At 37.5% G+C, this 14,320-nt stretch overlaps 1 protein-coding gene across 3 annotated transcripts in view; it reads left to right on the top strand.

Annotated features, from left to right (window-relative positions):
- Window positions 1-4,222, top strand: part of LOC145408285 (synaptic vesicle glycoprotein 2C-like) — a 359,002-nt gene extending 354,780 nt beyond the window's left edge. For all 3 annotated transcript variants that reach the window (XM_080279056.1, XM_080279057.1, XM_080279055.1), the window contains exons 12-13: window positions 1,061-1,188; window positions 2,809-4,222. In XM_080279056.1, coding sequence (XP_080135182.1) covers window positions 1,061-1,188; window positions 2,809-2,864 — 184 coding nt within the window. In that variant the 3' untranslated portion in view covers window positions 2,865-4,222. The remainder of the gene's footprint in view (window positions 1-1,060; window positions 1,189-2,808) is intronic.
- Window positions 4,223-14,320: the final 10,098 nt, after the last annotated feature.

Raw genomic sequence — 14,320 nt, 5'->3', positions numbered from 1 at the left:
TCACCACACACTCCATCAATTCCTGGGTCTTTCCCCGATTTAACTTTCATCATTGCTTCCACAACTTCTATCCTACTGATTTCTTCCTGTCTTCTCACCTCCCTCCTTCTCCCATCCATTCCCCAGCCACTTATACTCGCATTACTTCCATCCTCTATGTTCAACAATTCCTTAAAGTGTTCTCTCCATCTGCTCACTTTTTCTCCCTTCTCCACTAGTAATCTACCATTTTTATTTTTCTCTCCCCTGCTAACTTCACTTCCACCCTGTCTTACTCTTTTCACCTCTTTCCAGAACATTTTCTTACAGTGTTGTTATTATCATTCATTCATTCATCATCCAATCCTACATTGCCCCATGAGGAGCGTTTTTGGTCCTGACATTTAAGATGAGAGTGACCAGCCTCACTCATCCCTGAGTGGCATTACGTGAGCAAAAAAAACCCGCCACCTCTTGGATATAAACCTTCACCAGCTCAATCTGACTGGAGTGCCTTAATTACCCACTAAACCACCAGGCACCAAAATTTGGTTACATGGTTACCACCCAGCATAGTAAATGGTTTCCTGGTGTACAGGAAACCATTTGACTTGTCACTCAGTGTAGAGTCACCCATAGGCAGAAGGAAGAGGAAAGAATGAAGGAAAGAAAGACAGAAGAGGGAGTGTAAAGTCCCCCATAGGCAGAAGGAAGAGGAAAGAATGAAGAAAGAAAGAAAGAAAGAAAGAAGAGGAAGGAAGGAAGAGAGGAAAGGGCAGCCACCCAGAGCAGCACTACATCGAGTGAGTGGATGGTGAGTACCTCCACCTACCACAGATTTTTATTATTACCTGTATTATTATTATTATTATTATTATTATTATTATTATCATTATTATTTTAATACTGTAAATGAGTAAGAGCATGACATTGCTCTGTCACATTCATGTAGGCTACAGTACATTCATAGAAAACTTCAACTACAGTAGGTAGAAATATTGGGCGATCTTTAACACATGTAAAAAAAAAAAAAATGTACTAAAGTACTCAGACAGTTCCCAGTTTCTCTCTACCATTCCAGGTCAACAGCACTGGCGGTGACTCTGCTGGCTGCACGAATAGGGGCCATACTTGGCACTGTAACATTTGGTTACCTGGTGGACATTCACTGTGCCATACCTATGTTCCTAGTAGCATCATTCCTTATAGGTCAGTTTCATATTGTTATTTATACTACTGCTGTTAGTATCACTGATAAAAATTTCATAGAATTGTCTATCAGCTTTTAATTTAAATTATAAATATTCTTTAAACTGCATAAACCATTCCATTATTGGTAAAGCTACATAAAAATGTGTTTGTTAGGCCAGTGGCAGAGGTAACAACAGGGGAGGCTGTACAAACAGAGCCAGTGAACTCACAAAAGAAAGGCATTCTTAGACAACATCCAGGGTCTCCTTGCTCCGCTCTCCTGCAATGATCTTGATTACTCTAACAAAGTTACCATCAAATAGTAGATAAAGGATTGTAATGCATAATTTTATATATACAGTATATATATATATACAGTATTGAAAATAAATGAGTACAATAGCATAGTCTAGTACTAAAAATGAAAAATATACCCATTGTACACTAACTTGGCCCATAAGTTTTTCCTTTTGCAGCTATTTCACATCTTTGCCATAGTACTTCTTCTTGACTAGTACAGCTTTACTAGTCTGTAATTACAACTCAGCAGTCATGATGGGGAGAGGGCAATTCAGGCCATGTTGGAGTAATTGGGTAGGAATTGCATGTGCTGTGACCCATTGCATCCACTCCTTGACTCTCTGAGTCATGGGTGATTATTCCAGTCACCACTTACAGTGCATGTTTGGTGCCATGAGCAGCTTGAAGCTATTTCCTAGGACACAACTAACACTTGCTTACTACAAGTGAAGAATGGCTTTTAGGTTTTCCAAATCTTTTTTCCATTAATAATAGTCATGCCATAAATGATCAACATTATTGATACTTTGTTTACAAAGTTGGGAATTATATACAGATGTGATTATAGTACCCTACTGTATAATACATCTGCCTTCCTGAGCTGGTTTATGGCTGTAGTGGTCTTGCCTCACTTGTAGTATTTTTTTATCTGAACTTTTTTTTAGAATCCACTTACCTAGACTTGATTTTTGCTGAGAATGATTTTTAATTACTTTTCTCATCAGTTGATGTATGTTAGTGTTTAAATAGAGCATTGAAGCAGATCAGTAACCACATTATCAGTGTTTGGTATAATGGTTTTTGACTAACTAAATTTGCCCCATAGGGGTTAAATCCAAGGAGTAGTTGGAGTTTATTGCTTATGTAATGCTACTCAGGGGTAAACACTCCTTAGATTTATGGAGTGAGTACTGTAGCTTAGCCCCAGATCTCTGTGCATGTTAAAAGGAGTGTTGATGAATTAAATAGTGGGTGAGTGAACTGATGGCTGTAAGTAAACAGAATCACAGTGCAGTCCAGCAGCCAACTCCAGACTCAGTATCTAATATCCGTTGATTAAATACTGACTAGCTGATGGATAACAAAAAAACACATCTGTAATGGAAAAAAAAAAGCATGGATGGTCCAGCCTGTGGGGTGACATCAAGATTCTGGAACTTCAGGGATGAGTGAATGAGTGTATGGCCCATTTCTCAGGGCATGTAACTGAAGAGCTAAAGTTCTTCTGTTACATGTCTCTCTTCATTACTTTCTGAGCTTTACCTTTCCCCATCTTTGGGTGAGAAGAGGTCCAGATGATGATGATTATTAAAAATTCACAAGTGTAACTGTCAACAGGTGGTGGTTTGTGTGGCCTGGTGCTGCCCAACACAACGCGGATGGCGCTGACCTGAAATTTCCAGCTTAATTGTAGAGTCTAACTGAAGCCTCGTCATTGATTGAATGCATGTGGCAGGGAGCTTCCCATCACAAGTCGCATCTTCATTTTTCATGGCTGTCATACTGATCTAATGTATTATTTTTATGGATCAGATGTATAACCTTGTCATTCATACATATTATTTTCTTGCTTTTACATTGTTGCAGATAAAGGTCATTGAGTGAACTCTGGCTTGTTTACTGTGTATGTATTTTATGTAGTAATGAGTGGTAGTCTGGAAAATAGCAATAAGGAATAACTAAAGTCCTTATGTTATACCTCAATAGAAGGAAAATTTACAGAGATTAGGAGGATGTGAATCATCATGAATCAGAGGGCTGAGTGTTGCAGCTGCCAGAGAATTGCATGAAGGAGTTTTAGTGCCCACATTAACATATGTGTGAGACTGATATGGCAAAAAAAAAAAAAAAAAAAAAAAAAGGGAGGGGATGGAGTTATTGAAAAATATGCATGGAGTGTGGAGGGTGAATAGGACAAGAAATAATGTGATTCATGAAAGATGTCTTATAGGGAACTCCATGGGAAAAAGAGTTCAAGAGAGAATTCATAGGTGATATGGTCATATGGAGAGCATGAATATAAATACAGTAGGTGGTGAAAAGAGTATATTGTATGTGAGTGAGTTTGAAGGTGGGAGGAGATATGGTAGGCCAAGAAGAAGGTTGATAGATATGGTAAATGAATATGTTAGAAACAATGGTATGAAGGCTGATGAGGCCAGGGAACTGACAAGAGATTGAGCTGGTTGAGTGGGTTTTGTATGGAGGAGTGTGTGCAAGGGTTTGGCACCCATTTTAACTTGACAGTCATCAGATTGACTCTGAGAAGTAATTCTGAAGCTTCATGTGGAAGGTGCACTGATGAGGTGGAACCAGGATTCTAAGGACTTGAATGGTAAGTGAATGAGTGTGTATGGCCCATGTCATTGAGTATGCTATTGATTAGGTCTCCCACTATCATGTATTTCTCTTTTTCTTTGCTTTCTGGTCCCTACTTCAGCAAACTTGTGGGTGGGAAAAAGTGGTAAAGTGATGATTATGACTGTGATGATGATAACAACTGTATCCATGCACAGGACTTGCTGGCATTCTGTATTCATCATTGCCACAGCGAGAGTAAGATTTTAAGGTGGAGGAAGAAGCTAGTTAAGTCAGGTGGTGCAATTATTATTTACGCTGGATCAGCTTCATGAATTTATTTTATCCCATGATATTCATAGTTCCCTGGTATTTAAATATATTTGTCCATTAACACATACACAAAGGGACCATAATTGTGATAATCATTACTCTCATGTAAAACAAGGTTGGATAGGCAAGTAAAACACTCTTACATATGTGTGTCTGTGTTTTTTTATAGGTTGTAAGATGTATTAGTGGTAGGTGGGGATGCTCACCATCCACTCACTCGATGTAGTGCTGCTCATGAGCGCCTGCACTTTACTCTCTTCCTTTCTTCCTTCCTTCCTTCCTCTTCCATCTTTCTTTCCTCCTCCTCCTGTCTGTGGGTGACTTTATGATGAGGGACAAGCCAAATGGTTTCCTGTACACCAGGAAACCATTTACAGTAAAAGTCCCTTAATCCGAATGGCAGGGGACCGAGGGTCTTTCAAACTGCTGGGAGGGACCTCTGAAAACATTAGAAATATGTACACTAACAATCACTAATTTCTGTCCAGGGGTGCTCCCTAAATACCCCTGTATACTCAGGGAAGAGGGGAGGGGGGACAAAACAAGCTCCACCTGCCTTTACCCGAGCTCCCAAGCCTCCCCCATACCCCTACCTAATCCCTCCTACCAATCATCCTTGACTGGCGGTTACATCTCAAGCTGATTTCATGCTTAACACTCTTGGTCCCACTACTAATACAAACTTAGAACACCGAGATATGTAAAAAGTATATAATATAACTATCAGCACACTGCAGCAAGAAATTAATGTACTATGACTAAAAAAAAAAAAACGTTAACAATGGCCACCTCAGGCCTCATGTGTTGGGTGCACTCCTTTGTAAAAAACACACACACACACACACACACACACACACACACACACACTGAAATGGTGAAAGTAAAGAAAGACTTAGAAACAAGGGTGGAGGAAAAAAGCATTAAAAAGGAAGTGAAAAGAATAATCCAAAACAATCCAAAGTTAGTCAGAGATTCAGTAGAAATAAATAATTCAATAGTAATCACTGGTATAGAAGAGGAAGAAGTTAAAAACAAGATCACTAGAGACAAAAAGGAGATGGCAAATGTAATGAGCTTACTGAAAGAAGTATCAGAGGAAATCTGTAGTAAAGACATAGAGGAACACAAAAGGTTAGGGAAATACGAGAAAAGCAAGACAAGACCTCTAAAGGTGACTTTCCAGAGTGTAAACACTATGGAAGAGATACTAAAAAATGCAAAGAATCTTATGGAAAAAGAGGAGTTCAAAAATGTATGGATAAAAAGATGCCTAACACAAGAGGAATTGGAATTACTGAAAGAGAAAAGGGAGGAAGCAAAAACAAAAAATGAGGGAAGATCAGAAGAGGAGAAGAAGAAAATTTTTTACAAAGTAATAGGATTGCAGGTACGAAAGTGGTACACAAACAGGATGGAAGAAAAAGGAGGAAGGTAGTAGAACCATGTCATGACAAGTATATAAACAAGATGATAAAGTTGATGTACTCAAATGTGGATGGAATGGTATCTAAATTACTAGAGATGAATGATTATGTCAGAGAAAATGAACCACAAATAATATGCCTAACTGAGACAAAATTAACACCAAGGATATCCAATGACATACTAAACTTAGAGGAATACAATACATGGAGAAGAGACAGAAATTTAAAAAAAGGAGGAGGAATTATAATATTAACTAAGAAAAATCTAAAAGTCAAAGAAATAAACCTAGACATACCATCACAAGTAGAACTGATTGCAGTAGAGATCGACACATCTGAAGGTAAAGTAATTGTAGCCAATTTGTACATGCCACCCAGATCAAACACATGGGAAAGAGACGAATATGAGGACCTGGCAGAGAGTACAATTCAGAGTATAAGATCATTGCTACATAAAATGGAAGAGAAATCGGAAAAAATTATACTAACTGGGGACTTCAATACAAATATAAATTGGAATACTCTAGATATAAATAGCCAAGAAAGCTGTTGGGACCAAAAGCTCCTGGATCTCGTACAAGAGTTTTTCTTAACGCAACATGTGAGGGAAACCACCAGAAAAAGAGGACTTGATGTACCTTCAGTGCTAGATCTAATACTAGGCAAGAAAATGATATTGACAGTTTAATATATCACCCTCCACTCGGCAAAAGCGATCATGCAGTACTAAATTATAACTTCAGGATAGCATATGACATAGTAAACAGCAATGACAGTTACAAAAAGAGCCTAAACTATAAAAAGGGAAATTATCAAGACCTAAAGAAGAGTTTCTTAGACGCTGATTGGGAAAATGAGCTAGAGGACAAGATTTAAATGCTGTATATAAAAAATTTTGTGAATTTTATGAAATAGGAGTCCAGAAGTACATCCCACAGCACAAAGAAGCAGATAAGAAAATACAGAAATGGTTCAATACAGAATGTAAAAAATCAAAAGAAAGAAGAGATTTGTTGTGGAATAGATACAGAAGACACAATAGTGAAAAGGCGTATAATAATTACAAACAGGCAAGAAACGACTATACAAGAATAAGGAGGGAAGCCCAAAAACAGTTTGAGGAGGATATAATAAATAAAAGTAGTGATCAACCAAAGCTGTTTTACAGCTATATCAGAAGCAAAACTAAAGTAAAAGATATAATACAATCCATTACGGACGAGGGAATCACTTATACACAAGAGAAGGATATTTGTGAAGCACTAAATAAGAATTTCCAATTAGTTTTTACAGAAGAAAAAAATTTTGAGAGGGACTGTGTGGAACACGCGTGTCCACACATACTACCAGATATACAATTAACAGAAAAAGTAATACAGGAGGAGTTAAGTAGATTAGACAGAGGAAAAGCAAGTGGTCCTGATGAAATTTCATGTTGGGTATTACGAGAATGTGCAAAGGAGTTAAGTAAACCATTATTTTTAATTTTCAAGAAATCCTTGAGTCAAGGTAAACTACCTGATATTTGGAAAAAAGCAAATATAGTCCCATTATTCAAGAAAGGAAATGGACAAAATCCTCTCAACTACCGACCAGTATCACTGACCAGTGTTGTAAGCAAGGTATTAGAAAAACTTATAAGAAAAGCTTGGGTAAATCATCTAGAAGAACACAGTATGATAACAGAAAGACAGTTTGGTTTCAGAAAAGGAAAATCATGTGTTACTAATCTGTTGAGCTACTATGACAGAGTAACAAACACAATACAGGAAAGGGAAGGATGGGTGGACAGTATCTATTTAGATTTCAAGAAAGCTTTTGACACAGTACCACACCAAAGACTTTTATGGAAACTGTACCATCAAGGAGGAATTCGAGGCAAACTGTTTTGTTGGATGCAAGACTTTCTCATAAAAAGAGAAATGAGGACAGTACTAAGAGGAAACTACTCATCATGGAAAGAAGTGACTAGTGGAGTACCACAGGGTTCAGTGCTGGCACCAATCATGTTTTTAGTGTACATAAATGATATAAACAGTAACACTGGAAATGAGAGCTATCTGAATATGTTTGCAGATGATGCAAAAATACAAAGGAGAATTACTAGCACAGACTCTTGTAGGGAGCTACAAGAAGAATTAAATAAACTTCATGAATGGAGTAGTACATGGCAAATGGAATTCAATGTGGACAAGTGTCATGTAATCAAGTTTGGTGAAAGTGGAAAAAGACCTGATTGGGATTATAAGTTAGGAAATAAAACCCTATACACATCAGAAAGAGAGAAAGACCTAGGTGTGATTATCAATAACAGACTATCTCCGGCTGACCACATCAGCGAGAAGGTACGGAACATGTATACACTGCTTGCAAATATGAGAATAGCATTCACATACATAAATGAAGACATGCTAAGAAGGATAATAACATCATTCATTAGACCAACCCTGGAATATGCATCAGTGTCTGGAGTCCTCATCTCAAAAAACATATAGACAAGATTGAAAAAGTTCAAAGGGCCGCTACAAGATGGATACCAAGCTTAAGGGACCTAAGCTACGAAGAAAGACTAAATAAACTGAATCTACCAACACTACAGGAGAGAAGGAAAAGAGGTGACATGATAATGCTATATAAGTGCATATCAGGAAAGGAGAAAATAGACATAAATGATTACTTAACATATGGAGAAGCATCAGCAAGAGGACACTGTAAAAAACTGCATAAGGAGAGGTGATAAAGACGTAAGGAAATTCAGTTTCCCAAACAGAGCAATTGATCAATGGAATGCACTACCGAATGAAATAGTGTGTGCCAAAACGATTCACAAATTTAAGGATATGTACGATAAATATGGTTTAAGACACGGGACAGTACGAGCTTGACTCATTCCTGTAAAGATACAATTAGGTAAGAATTAGGTAAGAACACACACACACACACACACACACACACACACACACACACACACACACTCTTGGTAGTAGAACCATGTCATGACAAGTATATAAACAAGATGATAAAGGTGATGTACTCAAATGTGGATGGAATGGTATCTAAATTACTAGAGATGAATGATTATGTCAGAGAAAATGAACCACAAATAATATGCCTAACTAAAACAAAATTAATACCAAGGATATCAAATGACATACTAAACTTAGAGGAATACAATATATGGAGAAGAGACAGATATTTAAAAAAAGGAGGACGAATTATAATATTAACTAAGAAAAATCTAAAAGTCAAGGAAATAAAACTAGATATACCATCACAAGTAGAACTGATTGCAGTAGAGATCAACACATCTGAAGGTAAAGTAATTGTAGCCAATTTGTACATGCCACCCAGATCAAACACATGGAAAAGAGACGAATATGAGGACCTGGCAGAGAGTACAATTCAGAGTGTAAGATCATTGCTACATAAAATGGAAGAGAAATCGGAAAGAATTATACTAACTGGGGACTTCAATAGAAGTATAAATTGGAATACTCTAGATATAAATAGCCAAGAAAGCCGTTGGGATCAAAAGCTCCTGGATCTCGTACAAGAGTTTTTCTTAACACAACATGTGAGGGAAACCACCAGAAAAAGAGGACTTGATGTACCTTCAGTGCTAGATCTAATATTTACAAGGCAAGAAAGTGATATTGACAGTTTAATATATCACCCTCCACTCGGCAAAAGCGATCATGCAGTACTAAATTATAACTTCAGGATAGCATATGACATAGTAAACAGCAATGATAGTTACAAAAAGAGCCTAAACTATAAAAAGGGAAATTATCAAGACCTAAAGAAGTATTTCTTAGAAGTTGATTGGGAAAATGAGCTTAGAGGACAAGATTTAAATGCTGTATATAAAAAATTTTGTGAATTTTATGAAATAGGAGTCCAGAAGTACATCCCACAGCACAAAGAAGCAGATAAGAAAATACAGAAATGGTTCAATACAGAACGTACAAAATCAAAAGAAAGAAGAGATTTGTTGTGGAATAGATACAGAAGACACAATAGTGAAAGGGCGTATAATAATTACAAACAGGCAAGAAACAACTATACAAGAATAAGGAGGGAAGCCCAAAAACAGTTTGAGGAGGATATAATAAATAAAAGTAGTGATCAACCAAAGCTGTTTTACAGCTATATCAGAAGCAAAACTAAAGTAAAAGATATAATACAATCCATTGCGGCCGAGGGAATCACTTATACACAAGAGAAAGATATTTGTAATGCACTAAATAAGAATTTCCAATTAGTTTTTACAGAAGAAAAAAATTTTGAGAGGGACTATGTGGAACACGCATGTCCACACATACTACCAGATATACAAATAGCAGAAAAAGTAATACAGGAGGAGTTAAGTAGATTAGACAGAGGAAAAGCAAGTGGTCCTGATGAAATTTCATGTTGGGTATTACGAGAATGTGCAAAGGAGTTATGTAAACCATTACTTTTAATTTTCAAGAAATCCTTGAGTCAAGGTAAACTACCTGATATTTGGAAAAAAGCAAATATTGTCCCCTTATTCAAGAAAGGAAATAGACAAAATCCACTCAACTACCGACCAGTATCACTGACCAGTGTTGTAAGCAAGGTATTAGAAAAACTTATAAGAAAAGCTTGGGTAAATTATCTAGAAGAACACAGTATGATAACAGAAAGACAGTTTGGTTTCAGAAAAGGAAAATCATGTGTTACTAATCTGTTGAGCTACTATGACAGAGTAACAAACACAATACAGGAAAGGGAAGGATGGGTGGACAGTATCTATTTAGATTTCAAGAAAGCTTTTGACACAGTACCACACCAGAGACTTTTATGGAAACTGTACCATTAAGGAGGAATTCGAGGCAAACTGTTTTGTTGGATGCAAGACTTTCTCATAAAAAGAGAAATGAGGACAGTACTAAGAGGAAACTACTCATCATAGAAAGAAGTGACTAGTGGAGTACCACAGGGTTCAGTGCTGGCACCAATCATGTTTTTAGTGTATATAAATGATATAAACAGTAACACTGGAAATGAGAGCTATCTGAATATGTTCGCAGATGATGCAAAAATACAAAGGAGAATTACTAACACAGACTCTTGTAGGGAGCTACAAGAAGAATTAAATAAACTTCATGAATGGAGTAGTACATGGCAAATGGAATTCAATGTGGACAAGTGTCATGTAATCAAGTTTGGTAAAAGTGGAAAAAGACCTGATTGGGATTATAAGTTAGGAAGTAAAACCCTATACACATCAGAAAGAGAGAAAGACCTAGGTGTGATTATCAATAACAGACTATCTCCAGCTGACCACATCAGCGAGAAGGTACGGAACATGTATACACTGCTTGCAAATATGAGAATAGCAATCACATACATAAATGAAGACATGCTAAGAAGGATAATAACATCATTCATTAGACCAACCCTGGAATATGCATCAGTAGTCTGGAGTCCTCATCTCAAAAAGCACATAGACAAGATTGAAAAAGTTCAAAGGGCCACTACAAGATCGATACCAAGCTTAAGGGACCTAAGCTATGAAGAAAGACTAAATAAACTGAATCTACCAACACTACAGGAGAGAAGGAAAAGAGGTGACATGATAATGCTATATAAGTGCATATCAGGAAAGGAGAAAATATACATAAATGATTACTTAACATATGGAGAAGCATCAGCAAGAGGACACGTAAAAAACTGCATAAGAAGAGAGGTGATAAAGACGTAGGGAAATTCAGTTTCCCAAACAGAGCAATTGATCAATGGAATGCACTACCGAATGAAATAGTGTGTGCCAAAACAATTCACAAATTTAAGGATACGACGATAAATATGGTTTAAGACACGGGACAGTACGAGCTTGACTCATTCCTGTAAAGATACAATTAGGTAAGAACACACACACACACACACACACACACACACACACACACAAATCAGAAGTTAAGGAAGTGGTACCAGCAGAGAGAAGGAGAAAAGAGGGTATAGAAAACATCAAAAATCATTGGAAGGTGGCATATACTAATGTTGATGGTTTAATATTGGCAAGGTTAGAAATCAATGATCTTTTGAGGATACATGAACCTGACGTTATGTGCTTTGTAGAGACCAAGTTAAGCGAAGATATTGATGTTCATATGGGAGATGGTAAATACAAACTGTGGAGAAGAGACAGAAAAGAAAAAACGGGAGGAGGAGTGCTGATAGCAGTGAAGAACAACATAAATGTAGATACCGTGGAAATGGGAGAAGGCAGGGCCGAAGTGATAAATATGAAATTAGAAACTGGAGAGAATAACAAGCGAGATATGGCAGTAGACTATGTTCCCCCTAAGACAAGAGCATGGAGTGATGATGAATACCAGGATATGCTGTCAGACATGGCATGTTATTACAGAAACTGATTGAGAAAAGCAACAATATAATTTTAATGGGTGACTTCAATTGTAAAGAGGTGAACTGGGACTCAGGAGGCGGCGAGGATTTGTGGGGCACTATATTATTAAATATAGCAATGAACAATGTGATGACGCAATGGGTCAAAGAAGAGACACGGTTCCGAGGTGAGGACACACCAGCAAGACTAGACTTACTGTTTACCAAAGAACCCGATGTAATAGAATCCTTGAAATATCTGTGTCCTATTGGAAAAAGTGATCATGTGGTCATTGAATTCCAGGTGATAACAGGGAACGTGGAGCCAACAGACGAGCTTTATAGGCAGGGAAGGTACAATTTTGGGAAAGCAAACTTTACAGGATTGAGAAAATTTTTTGAAAATGCAGATTGGAGAAAATTCTGAGAAACAAGAGAGATACAGAGGAAGTGGGATATTTTTCTAGACCTGTATAATTTGGGAGTGGAAAAATTTGTGCCAAGAGTAATGGGAAAGAAAACAGGAAAAAAAAAGAGTGGTTTAATAAAAGGTGTATGATAGCAAAAAAAGAGAGAGACACGGCGTGGAACAATTGGAGAAAGAGAGGTAACAACAGAACAAAGGTAGAATATAAAAGAACTAGAAATGAATACACAAGAATACGCAGAGAAGAAGAAAGGAATTTTGAAAAAGGTATAATAGACAAATGTAAGGACGAACCCAAACTGTTTTATAGATTTGTTAATGGCAAACTGAAACAAAAGGAAGGAATCACCAAACTGAAAGTAGAAGGAGAGGTCTATAAGGATGCGGCAATGCAAGCAGAAATAATGAACAAACGTTTCCAGTCAGTTTTGCACTAATGAAAAGGAGTTTGTGGAAGCGTAGGTAGTGACTACAAATGTAGTGATAAAAGATATAAAAGTAGAAGTACAGGAAGTGTATAAACTACTAGAAACTCAAGATGTAAGGAAAGCCTCAGGACCAGATGGAATCTCTAATTGGGTACTGAAGGAATGCAGAGAACAACTGGCAGATAAGATTCACAGTTTAATTGTGTGTTCTCTGGAAGAGGGGAAAGTGCCTCAAGAATGGAAGATGGCAAATGTGGTACCAATTTATAAGGGAGGAAACAAGGAAGAACCCCTGAATTATAGACCAGTGTCCCTAACCAGCATGGTCGCAAAATTATGTGAAAGAATTCTGAAAGATAGATGGATAAAATATCTGGAAGAGATGAATATTTTGGCTGATAGTCAGTTTGGATTTAGAAGTGGAAGGTCATGTGCGTCCAACTTGTTGAGTTTTTACTCAAGAGCGATTGACGTGCTTCAGGAAAGAGAAGGTTGGGTGGATTGTGTGTATTTAGATTTGGAGAAGGCCTTTGACAAGGTACCCCATAAGAGACTAATGTGGAAACTAGAGCATATAAGAGAAGGGAAACCTCCTGGAATGGATGAGAGACTTTTTGAGAGACAGACAAATGAGGACAATAATAAAGGATGGGATGTCTGGATGGAGGGAAGTAACAAGTGGAGTCCCACAGGGCTTGGTGTTGGCCCCAGTAATGTTCCTGATTTACGTAAATGATATGGTATCTGGAGTGAACAGTTATGAAAGTCTGTTTGCTGATGATGCAAAGATCATGAGGAAGGTAGAGGTTGAGGAGGATTGCAAAATGCTACAGGAGGATCTGGATAGGATACACAAATTGAGCCGGATGTGGGAAATGAAATTCAATGCAAAGAACTGTAAAATATTGGAAATGAGTAAAAGTACCAAGAGGCCATCATTGAATTATGTGATGGGTAATGAACCAATCACAAAAGCGAGAGAAGAGAAAGATTTGGGTGTGCTGGTCCAGGACAGTTTGTCACCTGAAAAACACATTAACAAGACAGTTAGAGAGATGTATAAACTCCTGACTAATATGAGAGTAGCTTTTCATTATATGGATGAGTAGATGATGAAAAAATTGATAGTGGCCAAGATTCGCCCCAGGTTGGAATATGCAGCAGTAGTGTGGTCCCCACACAAAAAGAAAGATAAAAACAAGATTGAGAGAATACAAAGAACAGCAACCAAGATGGTCCCCAGTCTGGCAGATCTGTCGTACAGGGAGAGGCTGGAAAAGCTGGATTTGCCTTCCTTAGAAGAAAGGAGAAAGAGAGGCGACATGATTGCAGTGTTCAGGACCATGATGGGAGTAGATAAAATTGACAAAGAAGATCTGTTTTTATGGGATAAGAGAGTACCAAGAGGACATGGGATGAAACTGAGGAAGCCAAGCTGCTTGAAGGATATCAAGACATATATAGTAGTTTTCCTTATAGATGTATAGACCTGTGGAATAACCTGGACAAAGAGATCGTCCAGTCTAAAAACTTAAACGAGTTTAAAGCTAAATTTGACCTATTGA

The sequence above is a fragment of the Coenobita brevimanus genome, chromosome 76 (genome assembly GCF_032717465.1).
Source record: "Coenobita brevimanus isolate Jiangsu-jjx chromosome 76, ASM3271746v2, whole genome shotgun sequence".
Lineage (NCBI taxonomy): Eukaryota > Metazoa > Arthropoda > Malacostraca > Decapoda > Coenobitidae > Coenobita > Coenobita brevimanus.
The sequence above is the reverse complement of the archived record's forward strand: the minus strand, read 5'-3'. Positions and strand labels throughout refer to the sequence as shown.